At 44.5% G+C, this 19,442-nt stretch overlaps 1 protein-coding gene across 1 annotated transcript; it reads right to left on the bottom strand.

The window, feature by feature from the left end:
* Positions 1-1,548: 1,548 nt before the first annotated feature.
* On the bottom strand, positions 1,549-17,598 carry rnf130 (ring finger protein 130). Its single transcript, XM_035161549.2, has 9 exons — positions 16,590-17,598; positions 15,442-15,727; positions 9,683-9,874; positions 7,218-7,468; positions 6,603-6,674; positions 6,222-6,304; positions 4,329-4,425; positions 4,031-4,217; positions 1,549-3,350 (listed from the first exon to the last, which is right to left on the bottom strand). The coding sequence occupies exons 2-9, from the start codon at positions 15,692-15,694 to the stop codon at positions 3,238-3,240; spliced, it is 1,248 nt and encodes a 415-aa protein (XP_035017440.1). The 5' UTR covers positions 15,695-15,727; positions 16,590-17,598; the 3' UTR covers positions 1,549-3,237.
* Positions 17,599-19,442: the final 1,844 nt, after the last annotated feature.

Below are 19,442 nucleotides of genomic sequence, written 5' to 3'. Positions count from 1 at the left end.
TCATACATAAAATGCAGCTCAAAGTGCTTTACAATAAAATCAATAAAATGAAAGACATAAAATAAGAGATCAATAAGAAAATCTTAGCAATAAAACAAAGACTTAGGAAAAATAAAAAAATAAATGAAAGAATAGAAATAAAACAGATAAAATTAATTAAAAGCAAGATTGTAGAAATATGTCTTCAGTTTTTTCTTAAAACTATCAACAGAAGAAGCTTGTCTGATGTGTGGTGGGAGTTTGTTCCAAACCTTTGGTGCATAGCAAGAGAAAGCTGCTTCCCCAAACTTTTTATAGTTTGTTTTGGGGATTTTGAGCAAGCCAGCGTTAGAAGACCTGAGGGAACGGTTTGGAACATATTCCAATAAACAGTCAGCGATGTATGAGGGTGCTGTACCATTAAGAGACTTAAAAATAAGTACAATTATTTAAAAATCAATCCTCAGTGACACTGGAAGCCAGTGTAAATCCTGAATATAGTGCATTACAGTAGTCCAGGCAAGAAAGTATAAAAGCATGAGTCACCTTTTTGGTATCTTCCAGAGTGAGGTACGATCTTACTCTTGCAAGGTTTCTGAAATGATAAAAGGCAATCTTTGTGACATTGTTTATGTGTGAATTAAAATCTAGTTCTGAGTCAAGTGTAACACCCAGGTTCTTTACTTTTGATTTGTTGTGATGCGCCAGACTTCCAAGATTGCTAATAATGTTTTGTCTCTGATCACCAGTACCAATTACAAGAATTTCTGTTTTATCTTCCTTTAATTTGAAAAAATTGTTGCTCATCCAGTTTTCCACGCTGAAGAGGCAATTTATAACTTGGTTCGGAGCATCATAGTCATCTGGCACTATGGATAGATATAATTGAGTATCATCAGCATACCAATGATAGCTGACACCATGGTCACTAATAATTTTTCCTAGTGGTAGTATATATAGGCAAAATAATAATGGACCAAGAATGGAACCTTGTGGAATGGCGAAAAAGGTTACCATGCTTTTGTGAGACTAACAAAATATGTCCTGCCAACAAGGTATGTTTTGAACCACGTTAGAGCTGTGACACCGTCCAGCTTTCTCGCCTGTGAAAAGGATCTTTTGATCTACGGTGTCAAATGCAGCAGATAAGTCGAGGAGCATCAGGATAGATGCATTTTTCTTATCTGCGCTCACTCGAAGGTATAGTGTATATATTAAAGATATTTGTATATCTCTGATTAATGATTTATATTTACATGTTATGATTATATAGTTGATTATTTTAAACTAATATTTTTATATATTTGATTAATGATTTTATATGAATACATCATTGATTATTCATTTCATAGGGTTAGGGTTATTATATTCTAATATCTTTGATTAATTATTTTATTTTAATGTTATGATTATGTAGTTGAGTATTACTTCTATAATGATATTTTTACATCTTTAATTTTTCTATTTAGTATTGATATTTGTATGATTTTGAAATGAATGGGATCCTGTGAACAGACTTAACCCTGTAACATGGCATCAATGTTGAAGTTCAAAGTTCAACAGACAGAGTTCATGTTAATGACACTTTAATGTTGAGGCAGTAAAGACACTGCAGTGAGGGAGAACACACTCTTCACCATCACCTTCATCATTACCATCATCATCATCACATTGTTACCATGATTATCGCGGTCATCATCTTCATCATTACCATCTTCATCATCGTCATTACCATCATCTTAATCATCGCATTGTTACCATGATCATTGTCATCACCATCTTCATCATTACCATCATCTTCATCATCAAATTGTTACCATGATCATTGTCGTCACAATCATCATCATTGTCACCATCTTCATCACCATCATCTTCATCATCTTCATCATCAGTACCACATGACACAGATGAGTTCAGGTCACTTCAGAGATTATATTGATCGATCGATTGATCAGGTTATAGATTGTATAATGCTGTTTACATCTGATTATTAGACACTGAGTAATTCAGAAGCTATTAAATACATTTTAAAGTAGCAGTCCGTCACATCAGGAAACACAAAGGAGACGTGTCCAGGACTCATCGTGGGTCACCTGACTTGTGAGCCAATAGGAAGAGAGTGTGGTGTAACAGAGAAGGTTTCCTGAAACAACTGTTTCTTTAAATCAAATGTCTCTTTGTTCTAAGAGTCAACTACTGCAGGGGTCACATGATTGTTTCCTCCAGAGGATCAGGGTTCGGGTTCAGGTCCAGGTCCTGGTTCCAGGCTGATGATAAACAGGTCAATCAGTATTTACAGACAAGGAGTTCTGATCCTGATCCAGGTCTTCAGAGAGTCCAGCAGTGTCTGATGTAATCATCAGTCAGCCAATCAGGAGGTCCAGTGTTATGACCGTCTGCTCTGGTTCTGGTCAAAAAGTTCTCAGAATCTCTAAAAAGCTGAGAAATATTTCCAGGAACATTTCAAGGAACAGGAGTACAGCAACCATTTTAAGACATCAAGAACCTTTCAGGCACTCAGCAACTTCTCCAGGAGCGTTCTAATGTTCTAACCCCTAACCCCTGAACTTGGATTTTCTTTTCAGAAAAGTTTCCAGAATCTTAAAGCACCAAAAACCGAGGGAACTTTTTTTAGAGAATTCCTGAAAACATTTCCTCATAATTTTGGAGCTTTTTCCAGGAAGCATTTTAGGAATTTGAAACCAGGAACTCTTTTAGGCACTCAGAAACATTTCCAGGTGAAGCATCTCATCTGATGCAGGAACATATTAGCCAGTTTTCCAGGGACCAAAGATCCCTTTTAGAATCCAATAAACACTTCAAACATTTATAAGGGGGTTACAAAGTTTTCAAAGGAACCCTAAGGAACTCAGGAACCTTTTAAGGACCTTTAAAGTAATTCACAAAATTTTGTAGGATACTTTTAGAAACCAGGAACCCGATGAGGAAACCTATTACGAAGTTTGGGATTCCAGGAACCTTTTCCTAGGAACACTGGAATTATTTTAGGGTTAACTGAACTTTTTCAGGAACAACATGACTCAGGCTCTACCAGAAGAACCCAGTTCAGGTTGTGGTTCCTAAGCTCAAGCAGTTCAATTAGAATATCGACCAGCAGCTCTTTATTTTCTTCAGGAGAAATAAAAAAATGAAAGATTCAGGTCTGAACTGAGTCAAGAATTGATGCTGATCCAGGATGTTGTTATCAGACTCCTCCCTAACGGTGGTGGTGGGGGGTTGTAAACATGACGATGGGCCTCATGACTTGTTGTCGTCGTAGAGGTCCAGCGAGGCCTGAATGTCCGGCAGCTCCATCTCACTGACGATGCTGCGAGGAGACATCGAATTCCTGTTGAAGAAGTGCCCGCCGCCTGAGGAGACGGAAAAAGGGATTCGTTAATTTGTCATCAAAACAAAAACAATTGATTATTTCATTAAACACAGTCATTTTGATCACGATGCACAGAGCTGAAACAAATGTTCCAATTATTGATCATTTGAATCACATTATATCATAACAAATTGATTATTTAGAACAATATATTTGATAAAAGCTTTGGGGGGGTCATGAAATGCATCATGGGAAAGGTTCGAAAGAAAACATTTTTTTGCTAAAATTCAATCTTTAAAGTAGGTTAAAGTAAAGAATCAACTATCGGTTTCATTATCAATCAATCAACTCAAATTTTATTTGTATAGCCCATATTTACAAATCATAATTTGTCTCATAGGCTTTAACAAGGTGTGACATCCTCTGTTCTTAACCCTCAACAAGAGTAAGGAAAAACTACAAAAAAATAAACTTTTAACAGGGTAAAAAGAAGGTAGAAACCTCAGAGACACATGTGAGGATCCGTCTCCCAGGACGGACAGAGGTGCAATAGATGTCATTATTCACCTTAAACACATTTAATCATTAGAAGAAGATGAATGATCATCGATTAATCAATCAACTCCACATTCAATGATTAGCAACCACTGCTGTTCGTGTTCAATGAACATCAGTGCAACTACAACTATTCAAATGTTCAGTATTGAGCTGTGGTCTTACTGGTCACGGCAATGGTGATGTCAGCAGGTGTTCTGGGTGTGGCCTCAGGGTGGGGGGGGCTGAGTGGCTCCAGGCTGATGGATGGCTGGTTGCTGTCACCCAGCAGCGTCCTCTGGCTGCTGGACGCCTGACTGACACCCAGACGCTCCACGTCCAACACCACGCTGTCCACACAGGGCAGACTGGTCTGAGAACAGAGGAAAGGGGTCAGGGGTTGGTTGAAGAGGTTCACAGAACAGGTGACATATCAGTCACATTCAGTCCATACAGCAAGTTGTTAATGTTATCTGCGACTCACCATGATGCCGAGCGCTTTGAGGATGTTGAGCTTACACATGGGACAGGTGCAGTGTTCGTTCAGCCACGGGTCCACACACATTTTATGGAAGACGTGTCTGCAGAGACACAGAGACATGTCTGAGGAGACGGACTGAAAACACATTATGTGACCAATCAGAGCATTACATTACATTACATTACATTACATTTCATTTTATCCAAAGCGACTCACAATAAGTGCATCAACCATGAGGGAACAAACCCAGAACAAACAGAATCAAGAAAGTACAATTTTCTTCAAGAAACCGTCAAGAAAGTGCTATAAGTAAGTGACATATAAGTGCTACTAAATCGCTACTTTTTTAAATACATTTTTTTATCCAAAGTGTAGTCTGAAGAGGTGTGTTTTTGGTTTGCGGCGGAAGATGTGTAGACTTTCTGTCCTGACGTCCATGGGGAGCTCGTTCCACCGTTTAGGAGCCAGGACAGCAAACAGTCGTGATTTTGATGAGTGTTTAGCTCGCAGTGAGGGAGCAGCTGATTGGCTGATGCAGAGCGGAGTGAACGGGCTGGGGTGTAAGGTTTGACCATGTCCTGGATGTAGACTGGACCCGATCCGTTCACAGCACGGTACCAAGTACTAATGTTTTGAAACGGATGCAGCCACTGGTAACCAGTGAAGGGAGCGGAGGAGTGTGAGTGAACTCAGGTTAACGAGCAGTGGAACTGCTGCTTCCTGGATGAGCTGCAGAGGCCGGATGGCAGCAGCAGGTAGACCTGCCAGGAGGGAGCAAATGACGATGTCCCACAGATTGTCCTGTAGAGTAATCGTCCCAAGGTGGCTGGGGTCAGCAGGGATGGTGTTTGTTCCGGCCCGCGAGGCAATTCATAGATACAAAAAAACATACGCACAGGCGAGCAAAAATGTGAAGTGTGACTAAACTTTTTCTTGCTCGCACTAGTGCGCATCTGTGCCTCAAACATTGAACTGGTCTCTCTCTCTCATCTACTCTGGGGGGGAGGCGGAGTTTACACTCACACATACAGTCCACGGACCGGCCCCGCCCAACTCGCTCACAGGGATAACAGACAGTGAAGCGGAGATGATGGAGGAGAACTCGTTATTGAGAACGAGAGGTAAACACAAACATTCCTAGGTGAAATGCTGGAATACTAACCTAATAAAATACAAACCTAAAACCTCATGTAAATCATGAACATCCCATCCTGTTAACAGAGCTGGTTACATATATGCCAAATGTCTCATATTTAATCCTTTCTCAAATCCTTGAGAAAATTGTAGCCAATCAGCTGTGACTTTCTCGAGAAAAATTATGTAAATGAAGACTTTCAGTCGAGGTTTAGAGCTCGTCATAGCACGGACACAGCCTTGGTTAAAGTCACTAATTACCTTCTCATAGCTTCAGATGTTTGTCTGTCCTCGTCCTGTTGGATCTCAACACTATCGATCATCACGTCTCACTACAGAGACTAGAACAGTTCACGGGCATTAAAGGAACCATCCCAACCTGTTTTAAATCCTATTTATCAGAACGCACTCCAGTTAATGATGAGTCATCTGTTCGCACCAAAGTTAATGTTCCTCAGGGTTCTGTGCTCGGCACAATTTTATTCACATTATATATAATTCCACTAGGAAATATTATCAGGATAGGTTTACAACCTCACCTGCACTTAATCAAGTACATTTCTTGACAAACAATATTTTTCTAGAAAAGTGTATATATTACGTACATATTCTATACATCTTCTTTTTTTAATTCTCCTTTCTACCTCATTCTGCTGTAACAAATGAATTTCCCTGGTGAAGGATCAATAAAGTTCTATCTTATCTGATCTGATCATCCTACAGAGCATCAGTAAACTTAAACTCTGATGTTTTCAGACTCACTTGCAGGGAAGAATTCGAACAACATCGTTGAGCTGGTACGCTTCAATACACACGGCACAGTGGTTAAAGTCCGGATCAGTTTCCTACAACAACACAGACACACAACACAGATGGAGGAGAACACGTTAACATCAACAGCTTCACTCTGAAAAACTCATTTTCCTTTTGTCTCTTGGGTTTGAGTCTCTGATTCATCTTTTCACCTCTGTCCTGTTAATCTTTGCTCTTCGTGTGACCTTTGACCTTTTGTCAGAGTGGTCGTCCATCCCACCTACAGCCTAAAGGTCAACATCACAAACACCTGACCCTGTGGGTCCGACCTCCCACCAGGCTCAGCAGCGTTATGACTTAACAGTGAAACAAGGACATTTCAGCGTTTACCTTGTCTCCTTTCTTCACCGTCCTCGTTGTCAACTTCCCAATGGCTTTTTTTGCCGCATCACCGAGACGACGCTGAGAGACATAGAGCACAGATATAGATGGACAGAGTATATATATATATGAGAACATTTAAATAAAAAAAACTTTATAGACAAACATCAAACACAAATGTTTTTGTTCATGTTAATGATAAAGTCTGATCATCAAGTCAGGTGATAAAGGTTGTTCTACAGAAGAGAGGAGGTGTGTATATTACCCTTTTAGCTGTATGTTAGCCTGTTAGCTGTATATTAGCCTGTTATGTTAATATTAGCCTGTTAGCTGTATATGGAGCTGTATGGAGCTGGAGGAGATGGAGGCGCGCGTGGTTTGGCTCTGACAGAGCAGGTAAAAACAAATAAATAACTTTATTAGGGTCCAAACATGTATGAAAAGACCCAAAATCAACACAATATCCGGTTTTCACTATATTTTTCTATCTTATATAGACATTGAAGTTATAGTGTGTGCGTAGCAACCTGCAACCTTCTGTCAGTGTCAAACAGGGGTGGGGGGGATGGCATCACGATGTTGGCTAAACATCAGTCATCGTCCCAACCGTAGTTAGCGTGTTACCTGACTGCGGTCCCTAGCGCTGGTGTAGCGGATCTTCTGGATGAAGTAGAAGATGAGCCAGGCCGATGAGATGATCATGAGGACGATGAAGGAGATGGAGACAAAGACCAGCGAGCCTCGGTTGATGTTCTTTGTGGGACCACGTTGACCCACAACCACAGAGACCAGGACTGTCAGGTTCCTGTCCAGGTGAGCCAAAATCTCTTTACCATACATCTCTGTGATCATCACCGCCACCGTGTCACCAGTACCTGCACTCAGAACCAGAACCAGTTACAAGTACAGGATCAGGACCAGGTAGGACAAGAATCTTTTTTTATTCATCATGTAAACTGTATAAAACTGCAACACAATGTCGGCCTGCCAGACTCCTGGCTCACCGTGCAAGCCAGTCATACGTCTCACGTCAAATATCTCAAATACAACTTCAGCTTCCCTGGTTACTGACGAAAAACTAATTAAAGACATATTTGCTGAATATTATGGTATATTATACACATGTGGCACTGATCTTGATTTGGTAGATTCTTTTCATGAAGAAGTGAATTTGTCTAAAGTTACAGACACTGAGAAGTCTCATCTGGACAGCTCTTAACAGCAGAGCAGGCTCAGGGAGTCATCAACTGTATGCAGTCTGGGAAATCACCTGGGTTTTCAGTGGAAATTTAAAAAAAGTTTCTGAGTGAACTTTCCCCATTGATCCTGAAAATACTGAATCCCTCTCAGCTGGTCGGTTACCACAAACACTGAGGCAACCTTTAATATAGCTGAGACCCTCTGCTCAGACTCGTTCACAGAAAGTCTGGAGGCTCTCATGCAGACATTTGCATTCACACATACATCTCTGCAGTTTCTCCAGAGGATCTCTGGAGTTCAGTGCATGTCTGAAAGCAGCTTATGTCTAATACCGAAAAAGGATAAAGACAGACTCATTCCGCCCAATCAGTCTCCTGAATGTGGATTGTAAAAATGTTTGCAAGATGTCAAGCCAACCGCCTTGAGAGGGTTCCCACGGCCCTTACATCTCCTGATAAAACAGGATTTGATTAGGGAAGGAGCCCCTGCTCTAAAACACATAGACTTTTAATATAATATACACTTAGTCTAGCTCCCCAGAGACTATAGTTGTCTTGGATACTGAGAAAGCTTTTGACCAAATGGAGTGGGGCTTCCTTTACACACCCTTTCTAGACTTGAGTTTGGACCCACTTTCTTCTCCTGGATCAAATTAATATTTGACAATCCCTTGGCATCTGTTCGGACAAATGAGATGCATTTAAATTATATTTCTCTGCACCGGGGAACAAAACAGGGATTGCCCCCCGGCCCCATTTAGCATTTGAGCCACTCGCCATCTCATGTGGTTCTTTAAGGAAATAATCAGAAGCGACGGGGTTCATAAGGTGTCATTATACGCCAATGATCTCGTCCTTTATATAACTGACACTGTATTGTCTCTTCCACCTATTGAAGTTGAAGTTGCATGTAATTAAGGTTTTCCATTTAAACCCTGCTGCTCTTCCTCTTCTTCGATGTTTCCTTAAGGAATGGGACCTCAAACTTCCGACACTTGGGTTACTTGCTCTTTCGTCGATGGCTGGGCCTATCGACCAGATTAAAATGAATATTGTTCCTAATCTTTTTCAGAACATTCCCATACTCAGTCAAACTGACAGGATTTTTTCTAACTTTATCTGGGGTGGCAGACAGCTTTGTGTAGGTAAAGTCTTCGTACAAAGACCCAAAACGCTGGAAGGGGTGGCTTTGACAACGTCCTCCATTACTACTGGGCTTGTAACATCCACAAGTTTGTCATGCTTGATGCATGATATCATGCACACACACACACAACCTCAGACACACACAAACAAAAACTCACAAATGAGGAGCTATTGGGGAGAGTGAGAAAGAGGCAAACTGTAGATTTCATTGTCCTCATTGTTTTTAGTGAATGAATGAAAATAACTCACAAATCACAGTGAGAGTGGGTGTGGTGGCGATGCAACACAGAGTGTAGCTGCTTTGTGCTCATTTCTGGTGACCTTTACATTGACATGTTGTGCACACGTTTTAATACATGTAGGCTGATTATCATTCGGTGTTTTTAGCGTCTCAGCAGATCAGGACCGGCCTGTTTCCGGCTTCTGATCAAGCTCAATGGGTGTGACATCTAATAGGCGCTGGAAGCAGGCGACCAATCACAAGAGACTGGACCTGCTCGCTAGTCAGAGCAGACTGGGCTTTCTAGTGGGGGGGCAGGAGCTGAATCTGAGCGTTTGAGCTGAGAGCTTCTATTGCAGCTGCTGCAGAGGAAGAGTATGAAGAAACTAAAGAGTTTTCGGAACATTGGAGCCTGTAAAACTTTTCAAGTAGTGTCCCAAATTATATTTTTGAACAACAAAAACTATCAGAATATTTCCCCTTTAAACACTTTGCTAACACAGTGACAGTAAAATGTCTCTGACCTTCATGTCCCATCTTGACCGTCTTGTCGGTGGAGTTGTTGTAGATGAGGACAGCCGTGGCATTGTAGGCTGCTGCCTTCAGTATCTTCTCTTTAAAAGTGCAGTTTCCTCTCTGCAGCAGTGCCACCCAGTGGACACTACGAGGAGGAACCAGGAAACGAGTGCTGGGGTCGCAGCCCTGCCGGTCCACCACTGCGGAAGAGATACAGCATTACCATGGTTACCATCACTTTGCTCCTAAAATACAGGTTATCTTGTGGCTCTAGAGTCTGTAAGAGTAGAACAGGAGGTAGAACCTTCAGCTCCCAGGTTCCTTTCCTGTGGAACCATCTCCCACTCTGGGTTCTAGAGTCAGTAAGAGTAGAACAGGAGGTAGAACCTTCAGCTACCAGGCTCCTCTCCTGTGGAACCATCTCCTACTCTGGGTTCTGGAGTCAGTAAGAGCAGAACAGGAGGTAGAACCTTCAGCTCCCAGGTTCCTTTCCTGTGGAACCATCTCCCACTCTGGGTTCTAGAGTCAGTAAGAGTAGAACAGGAGGTAGAACCTTCAGCTCCCAGGCTCCTTTCCTGTGGAACCAGCTCCCACTCTGGGTTCTAGAGTCAGTAAGAGTAGAACAGGAGGTAGAACCTTCAGCTACCAGGCTCCTCTCCTGTGGAACCAGCTCCTACTCTGGGTTCTGGAGTCAGTAAGAGCAGAACAGGAGGTAGAACCTTCAGCTACCAGGCTCCTCTCCTGTGGAACCAGCTCCCACTCTGGGTTCTAGAGTCAGTAAGAGTAGAACAGGAGGTAGAACCTTCAGCTACCAGGCTCCTCTCCTGTGGAACCATCTCCTACTCTGGGTTCTGGAGTCAGTAAGAGCAGAACAGGAGGTAGAACCTTCAGCTACCAGGCTCCTTTCCTGTGGAACCAGCTCCCACTCTGGGTTCTGAGTCTGTAAGAGTAGAACAGGAGGTAGAACCTTCAGCTCCCAGGCTCCTCTCCTGTGGAACCAGCTCCTACTCTGGGTTCTGGAGTCAGTAAGAGCAGAACAGGAGGTAGAACCTTCAGCTACCAGGCTCCTCTCCTGTGGAACCAGCTCCCACTCTGGGTTCTAGAGTCAGTAAGAGTAGAACAGGAGGTAGAACCTTCAGCTCCCAGTCTCTTCTCCTGGGCACCATATCTACATTTAAGGTTAAACTTAAAACGTTCCTCTTTGATGAAGCCTATAGTTCTGGATCAGGTCCTGAACCATCCCTTAGTTATGCTGCTATAGGTCTAGACCGCTGGGGGAACTCCCATCATGCACTGCACTTCACTATTATATTAACTGTTGCTGCTCATTAATAACATCTTTACATCTGTAATTATCACTCTTATTATTTTCATTATTACAACTAGTCCCTATATATTTTGTCATTTAATAACTTTATATGACAGTGAAGCAGAGACAGGAGACACTGGTCGGACGGGGGGTGTCGAACCAGCGACCAGCTGATGGAGGTGAATTCTATGGATTCGGTTTCATCGATTGAAAATCTGTTCACTGCATCCTGGGTCAGGTCAGACAATATGTTGATGTCTTGAGCTGCAGCTGAAACTGATCTCTGATCAGATGCTCATCATTACGAGCTGCAGCTGCAGTGTCCTCAATGTCCGACAGAAATCTGACACCAGAGCAGAGACACTGCGACCTTCAGCTGCTGGAGCCTCCGCAGTGTCTCAACACAACACACTGCATGCACCACTACACACTGCACAATACCAATACACAACGCACGTACTACACTGCACACACTTCACACACACTCAGTACATCTTCAGGAGTTGTGCTGCTCGAGTTTGTTAAAAACGTTTCACCGCTGTCGTTGTCATGGTTAAAGTTTAACGAGCAGGTCGTTGTGTCCTCAGGTGTGTGCTGTGTCCTCAGGCGTGTGCTGTGTTCTCAGGCGTGTGGTGTGTCCTCAGGTGTGTGCTGTGTCCTCAGGTGTGTGCTGTGTCCTCAGGTGTGTGGTGTGTCCTCAGGTGTGTGCTGTGTCCTCAGGTGTGTGCGGTGTCCTCAGGCGTGTGCTGTGTCCTCAGGTGTGTGTTGTGTCTTTAGTTGTGTGTTGTGTCCTCAGGTGTGTGTGCTGTGTCCTCAGGTGTGTGTTGTGTCTTTAGGTGTGTGTTGTGTCTTTAGGTGTGTGCTGTGTCCTCAGGCGTGTGTTGTGTCTTTAGGTGTGTGTTTCACTTCAGGTGTGTGTTGTGTCTTTAGTTGTGTGTTGTGTCTTTAGGTGTGTGTTGTGTCCTCAGGTGTGTGCTGTGTCCTCAGGCGTGTGTTGTGTCTTTAGGTGTGTGTTTCACTTCAGGTGTGTGTTGTGTCTTTAGTTGTGTGTTGTGTCTTTAGGTGTGTGTTGTGTCTTTAGGTGTGTGTTGTGTCCTCAGGCGTGTGTTGTGTCCTCAGGCGTGTGCTGTGTCCTCAGGCGTGTGGTGTGTCCTCAGGCGTGTGCTGTGTCCTCAGATGTGTGCTGTGTTCTCAGGTGTGTGTTGTGTCTTCAGGTGTGTGCTGCTGTGTCCTCAGTTGTGTGCTGCTGTGTCCTCAGGTGTGTGTTGTGTCTTCAGGTGTGTGTTGTGTCCTCAGGTGTGTGCTGTGTCCTCAGGCGTGTGTTGTGTCTTTAGGTGTGTGTTTCACTTCAGGTGTGTGCTGTGTCCTCAGGTGTGTGCGGTGTCCTCAGGCGTGTGCTGTGTCCTCAGGTGTGTGTTGTGTCCTCAGGCGTGTGTTGTGTCCTCAGGCGTGTGCTGTGTTCTCAGGTGTGTGTTGTGTCTTCAGGTGTGTGCTGCTGTGTCCTCAGTTGTGTGCTGCTGTGTCCTCAGGTGTGTGTTGTGTCTTCAGGTGTGTGTTGTGTCCTCAGGTGTGTGTTGTGTCCTCAGGCGTGTGTTGTGTCTTTAGGTGTGTGTTTCACTTCAGGTGTGTGTTGTGTCCTCAGGTGTGTGTTGTGTCTTCAGGTGTGTGTTGTGTCCTCAGGTGTGTTGTGTCCTCATGTGTGTATTGTGTCTTCAGGTGCGTGTTGTGTCCTCAGGTGTGTGTTGTGTCTTCAGGTGTGTGTTGTGTCTTCAGGTGTGTTGTATCCTCAGGTGTGTGTTGTGTCTTAAGGTGTGTGTTGTGTCTTAAGGTGTGTGTTGTGTCCTCAGGTGTGTGTTGTGTCCTCAGGTGTGTGTTGTGTCCTCAGGTGTTTGTTGTGTCCTCAGGTGTGTGTTGTGTCCTCATGTGTGTATTGTGTCCTCAGGTGTGTGTTGTGTCTTCAGGTGTGTGTTGTGTCCTCAGGTGTGTGTTGTGTCTTCAGGTGTGTGTTGTGTGTGTTGTGTCCTCAGGTGTGTGTTGTGTCTTCAGGTGTGTGTTGTGTCTTCAGGTGTGTGTTGTGTCCTCAGGTGCGTGTTGTGTCTTCAGGTGTGTGTTGTGTCCTCAGGTGTGTGTTGTGTCCTCAGGTGTGTGTTGTGTCTTCAGGTGTGTGTTGTGTCTTCAGGTGTGTGTTGTGTCCTCAGGTGTGTGTTGGGCCTCAGGTGTGTGTTGTGTCCTCAGGTGTGTGTTGTGTCCTCAGGTGTGTGTTGTGTCTTCAGGTGTGTGTTGTGTGCCTCAGGTGTGTGTTGTGTCTTCAGGTGTGTGTTGTGTCTTCAGGTGTGTGTTGTGTCCTCAGGTGTGTGTTGTGTCTTCAGGTGTGTGTTGTGTGTGTTGTGTCCTCAGGTCTGTGTTGTGTCTTCAGGTGTGTGTTGTGTCTTCAGGTGTGTGTTGTGTCCTCAGGTGTGTGTTGTGTCTTCAGGTGTGTGTTGTGTCCTCAGGTGTGTGTTGTGTCCTCAGGTGTGTGTTGTGTCTTCAGGTGTGTGTTGTGTCTTCAGGTGTGTGTTGTGTCCTCAGGTGTGTGTTGTGTCTTCAGGTGTGTGTTGTGTCCTCAGGTGTGTGTTTCACTTCAGGTGTGTGTTGTGTCTTTAGTTGTGTGTTGTGTCTTTAGGTGTGTGTTGTGTCCTCAGGTGTGTGCTGTGTCCTCAGGCGTGTGTTGTGTCTTTAGGTGTGTGTTTCACTTCAGGTGTGTGTTGTGTCTTTAGTTGTGTGTTGTGTCTTTAGGTGTGTGTTGTGTCTTTAGGTGTGTGTTGTGTCTTTAGGTGTGTGTTGTGTCCTCAGGCGTGTGTTGTGTCCTCAGGCGTGTGCTGTGTCCTCAGGCGTGTGGTGTGTCCTCAGGCGTGTGCTGTGTCCTCAGGTGTGTGCTGTGTTCTCAGGTGTGTGTTGTGTCTTCAGGTGTGTGCTGCTGTGTCCTCAGTTGTGTGTGCTGTGTCCTCAGGTGTGTGTTGTGTCTTCAGGTGTGTGTTGTGTCCTCAGGTGTGTGCTGTGTCCTCAGGCGTGTGTTGTGTCTTTAGGTGTGTGTTTCACTTCAGGTGTGTGTTGTGTCTTTAGTTGTGTGTTGTGTCTTCAGGTGTGTGTTGTGTCTTCAGGTGTGTGTTGTGTCTTCAGGTGTGTGTTGTGTCCTCAGGTGTGTGTTGTGTCCTCAGGTGTGTGTTGTGTCTTCAGGTGTGTGTTGTGTCTTCAGGTGTGTGTTGTGTCCTCAGGTGTGTGTTGTGTCTTCAGGTGTGTGTTGTGTCCTCAGGTGTGTGTTTCACTTCAGGTGTGTGTTGTGTCTTTAGTTGTGTGTTGTGTCTTTAGGTGTGTGTTGTGTCCTCAGGTGTGTGCTGTGTCCTCAGGCGTGTGTTGTGTCTTTAGGTGTGTGTTTCACTTCAGGTGTGTGTTGTGTCTTTAGTTGTGTGTTGTGTCTTTAGGTGTGTGTTGTGTCTTTAGGTGTGTGTTGTGTCCTCAGGCGTGTGTTGTGTCCTCAGGCGTGTGCTGTGTCCTCAGGCGTGTGGTGTGTCCTCAGGCGTGTGCTGTGTCCTCAGATGTGTGCTGTGTTCTCAGGTGTGTGTTGTGTCTTCAGGTGTGTGCTGCTGTGTCCTCAGTTGTGTGCTGCTGTGTCCTCAGGTGTGTGTTGTGTCTTCAGGTGTGTGTTGTGTCCTCAGGTGTGTGCTGTGTCCTCAGGCGTGTGTTGTGTCTTTAGGTGTGTGTTTCACTTCAGGTGTGTGTTGTGTCTTTAGTTGTGTGTTGTGTCTTTAGGTGTGTGTTGTGTCTTTAGGTGTGTGTTGTGTCCTCAGGCGTGTCTTGTGTCTTTAGGTTTGTGTTGTGTCCTCAAGTGTGTGCTGTGTCCTCAGGTGTGTGTTGTGTCCTCAGGCGTGTCTTGTGTCTTTAGGTTAGTGTTGTGTCCTCAAGTGTGTGCTGTGTCCTCAGGTGTGTGTTGTGTCCTCAGGTGTGTGCTGTGTCCTCAGGTGTGTGCTGTGTCCTCAGGTGTGTGTTGTGTCTTCAGGTGTGTGTTGTGTCTTCAGGTGTGTGTTGTGTCCTCAGGTGTGTGTTGTGTCCTCAGGTGTGTGTTGTGTCTTCAGGTGTGTGTTGTGTGTGTTGTGTCCTCAGGTGTGTGTTGTGTCTTCAGGTGTGTGTTGTGTCTTTAGGTGTGTGTTGTGTCCTCAGGTGTGTGTTGTGTCCTCAGGTGTGTGTTGTGTCCTCAGGTGTGTGTTGTGTCTTCAGGTGTGTGTTGTGTCCTCAGGTGTGTGTTGTGTCTTCAGGTGTGTGTTGTGTCCTCAGGTGTGTGTTGTGTCTTCAGGTGTGTGTTGTGTCTTCAGGTGTGTGTTGTGTCTTCAGGTGTGTGTTGTGTCCTCAGGTGTGTGTTGTGTCTTCAGGTGTGTGTTGTGTCTTCAGGTGTGTGTTGTGTCCTCAGGCGTTTCCTCTCACCTCCGTGATGCGGTGCAGGTGCGATGACGACCCCCCTGGTGTCCACTTTGGGTGAATTCTGTCCATACGTCCCATCGTCACTGCTCATCATGTGGACGGTGTTTCCTCGTCCGTCCAGCACTGTGGCGTTTACAGTGGCGCCCACGTACTCCTCAGACACCATGTTCCTGTCAGAGCGAGCTGTGGACACAGAACCCGTCAGGACCAGGACCAGGACCAGTGAAACCGGGAGATAAGTCCACCTGAGGGACATGATGTTGTCTTCTCAATCCTCTTTACATCCAAACTGTCAGGAAACAAAATGAAACCTTTAGAACAACACATGCTGTCCTCCTGTGTGTTGTCATCATGTCTCTTTTTAAAATAATATTTTAATATAAATTTGTCTTTGTCTCTCATCCATGTCTTCAAACTGTCTCAATGTATTCAATTACGTCTTTATGTTCATGAAACGTCTCTTATGTTTCTGTTTGTTTACATTAAAATGTCCTGTGTGCTGTGTCTAACCCTGTCTTGAGTCCAAAAGTCTTTTAATGTTTTTACTCTGACATATCTGTCTCTGCCTCATGCTTCTTATGTCCTCAGTGTCCTCCAGATACATCAAATTAAAACGTCCCTTAAACTCTCTCTCTCTCTCTTTCCTCTCAAAGTCTTCCATAAAGTCTGACTGTATGTATTTAAAAAAAACTTTTTATTTCAGTCTTCACGTCCCTTCGTCTTACTTTTTGTGTCTTCATATATCTTTATCTCTTAATGTCCCTTTTGTCTTTATGTAACTTCATGTATGTGTGTCTTTCTGTCTTTGTGTCGAATGATGTTTTGCTTTGTTAAGAAGGCTCTGTATTAATAAAGTTTATTATTACTGTCTATGTGTTGTCCAATCCTAATCTTAGTTAATGTCCTCTGATTATTGTTGTTTGTCCATTTTAAAGTTTGCGTTCTGTCTGTCTTCTCTCTCCTTCATCCTCTCTTGTCCAACTGAAAATGTCCCCGATGTTTGAGTCTTGGTAGCTTAAGCTTTTTTATTACTTACTGTCCTCAATATTTCTAATGTCTAATGTCAGTTTCTGTCCTTATAAGAATATTGACTTGTTCTTTTTGTCTTTTAAGTCCATCTTTCTTTAAATTCTTATATTTTAATGTCTCACCGTTTGTTAACCTTAATGTCCTGATTTGTCGGTGAATGTCTTCTTTAGACTGATTTGTAAAATGTCTTGATGTCTCTTTGTCCTTCGATATTCCAGTTGTTTATGTCCTAAAAAACATGTCTTAAAGTCCTCCACATGAAAATGTCCTCCAGATGCTTGTGCCAATGTGTGTCCTTCAGATGTTTCTGTCCCTGAGAGTCCTCCAGGTGATTCTGTCGCTGCGTGTCCTCCAGATTTTTCTGTCCTCCAGATGTTTGTGTCCTCCAGATGATTCTGTCTCTGTGACCTCCTGATGTTTCTGTCTCTGAGTGTCCTCCGGATGTTTCTGTCCTTCAGATGTTTGTGTTTCTGTGTCCTCCTGATGTTTCTGTGCTCCAGATGTTTCTGTCTCTGAGAGTCCTGCAGATGTTTCTGTCCTCCAGATGATTCTGTCTCTGTGACCTCCTGATGTTTCTGTGCTCCAGATGTTTCTGTCTCTGAGAGTCCTGCAGATGTTTCTGTCCTTCAGGTGTTTGTGTCTCTGTGTCCTCCTGATGTTTCTGTGCTCCAGATGTTTCTGTCTCTGAGAGTCCTGCAGATGTTTCTGTCCTCCAGATAATTCACCCCCGTGTTTCCTGTTGTGTTCTCGGACAGTTAAACCCTGGGTTCAGACTGTCAGGTGCATGACATCAGATCAGGTCCACATCTGGACACCGTCATGTCTCTGTCCTCTCCGGTGTCTCCACGACCATGACTCAGTGTTTAAACGGTGAGAAGCAGCTTTGTCTCACGTTCTGTCGGCGGACAGACAGGCGGACTCCCGCTCTACCGACCCCGCCTGCCTCCGCTCTCCTCCGGGTCTCTCCAGGCTGCTGCTCCGGTGCTGCTCCGGTGCTGCTCCGGGTGTTCGGCGGGGGGATGCTGTTGATGATCGGGTCTTTGTTCCGGTTCAGTTCCGGTTCAGGTTGGACCGTGAAGAGGCTCGAGCCTCGTCGCTGAGCTGCTGCATTGCGCATGCGCAGTATGGGGGGGGGGACCTTCATGTTAGGTGGACGAGATTTAGACCAAGTGTCGCGATAACCGACGATACTCACACACACACACACACACACACACACACACACACAAACTCACACTCTGAGATCAGATAACATCCAAACATTCTCACGCTGATACTAAGTGAAAAAGACCTTTATTGTCGTTCAGACTACACAACAAGAAGTGCACAGCAGAACAAACCAGCTGTAAACAAGCTCCTCTGTTATAGAGTTGGAGAAACAGGAAGCTGCAGAAAAACTCAGACACAGAAACAAGGAGTTGCAGAGAAAAAAGGAAGAAAAGAAGAAGACGAGGTTGTGTTTGTGACAGTGGTGTTCGTCTCTCTGCTGTTGTTGATCTGTCTCTGACGATCAGTGTTCTTGCACGTCCATACGTAAGTCTTCTCGTCTTCTAACTTTGAGATTTCTGTGGGTCAGTTTGTAATCTTAGTCTCTGCAGGTCTACATACAAATGATGTGTCCTGGGTTCTGGTCTCTGCAGGTCTGCGGGCACTCAAACTCATGACCACCTGTAATGTTAATACTCTGAAGGAGAACCAGCTGAAGGAGATCCAGGCTCTGTCCGGTTCCTGCCCCATCTGTACCTGCTGGCGTTCATGGTGGGTCTTCCCTCCAACCTTCTGGATCTGTGGTTTCTGGTGTTCAGGACCAAACCACTGGCGTCGACCATGCTGTTCATCAACCTGACGGCCGCTCACGGCCGCTGACTGCCTGCTGCCATTAGTGCTGCTGTTTTGTCTCGTGTTCCACCTCAGGAGGAACCACTGGGACCCGGGTGAAGCTTTCTACCGCGATGTCACAGCGATGTTTTAATGTCTGAATCAATGTTGTGTCTGGGGCTCGTGGCTATGGATCGAGACCTTGCTTTGGTCCCAAGACCCTTCGCAGCCAACTTCTTCTTGCAGTACTTCACCACCTTATTCTCCATTTGCTTCCTGCTGCCTTTTGTGGTCATCCTGTTCCACCATGTCGCCGTGCTGTGTAGCCTACTGGACGACGGGAAGCGCTATGGTCACGCCATGCAGGTGACAGTTCTGGTCCTGCTGGTCTTCCTCGGGTGTCTGCTACCCAGTAAGATCCTCCCTCAGGAGACAGAGCTTCCTCTCTGGGCAACAATGTATCATACTCCTCATTATCATCAGGCCGGAGTTCAAAGGTCACCCTGCTGTCCAAGTCCAGTCAGCGGGGGACATCAGAGACGGCGTTTCATTTTATTCACAATCACACAACCGTTTAACAAGCACCTCCAAGTAATACAATGTAGTGCAGAGTAATAGGGTAGAAGCACTTAGCATTTCTCTGTACTACACTGTACTACATAGTGATACAGAGTAGTAGAGTAGAAGTAGTCTGTAACTAAGTTGAAATCAGAATCTTTGGCCAGTTTGTGATGCAATAGGTTGATTATTGATTATTAAAGAAGAACTAACACATTGTTTTATGATATAAACCTACATGTAGGAGCAGGTGTCGCCCTCTGCTGGTCTCATAGTTCCATGAATAAGAAAGTACCATATGTTTGATTGTAAGCAGCTGTTACATACACTTTATTCTGAAAAGCTACTTTAAAACCCTCTCTTATTTTGAAACCAAAACCAAAAAAACGGACGTGGTGTGTGTTGAGCAGAAAAGAGCGTGAGCGGAAGGAAGGGAGGAGAAGGAAGAGAAGAGAAGAGAAGAGAAGAGAAGAGAAGAGAAGAGAAGAGAAGAGAAGAAGAAGAGGAAGAAGAAGAAGAAAGAAGAAGAAGAGAAGAGAAGAGAAGAGAAGAGAAGAAAAGAAGAAGAGAAGAAGAAGAAGAAGAGAAGAGAAGAGAAG

The sequence above is a fragment of the Hippoglossus stenolepis genome, chromosome 7, assembly GCF_022539355.2.
Source record: "Hippoglossus stenolepis isolate QCI-W04-F060 chromosome 7, HSTE1.2, whole genome shotgun sequence".
Lineage (NCBI taxonomy): Eukaryota > Metazoa > Chordata > Actinopteri > Pleuronectiformes > Pleuronectidae > Hippoglossus > Hippoglossus stenolepis.
This window is presented reverse-complemented; position numbering and strand designations above follow the sequence as displayed.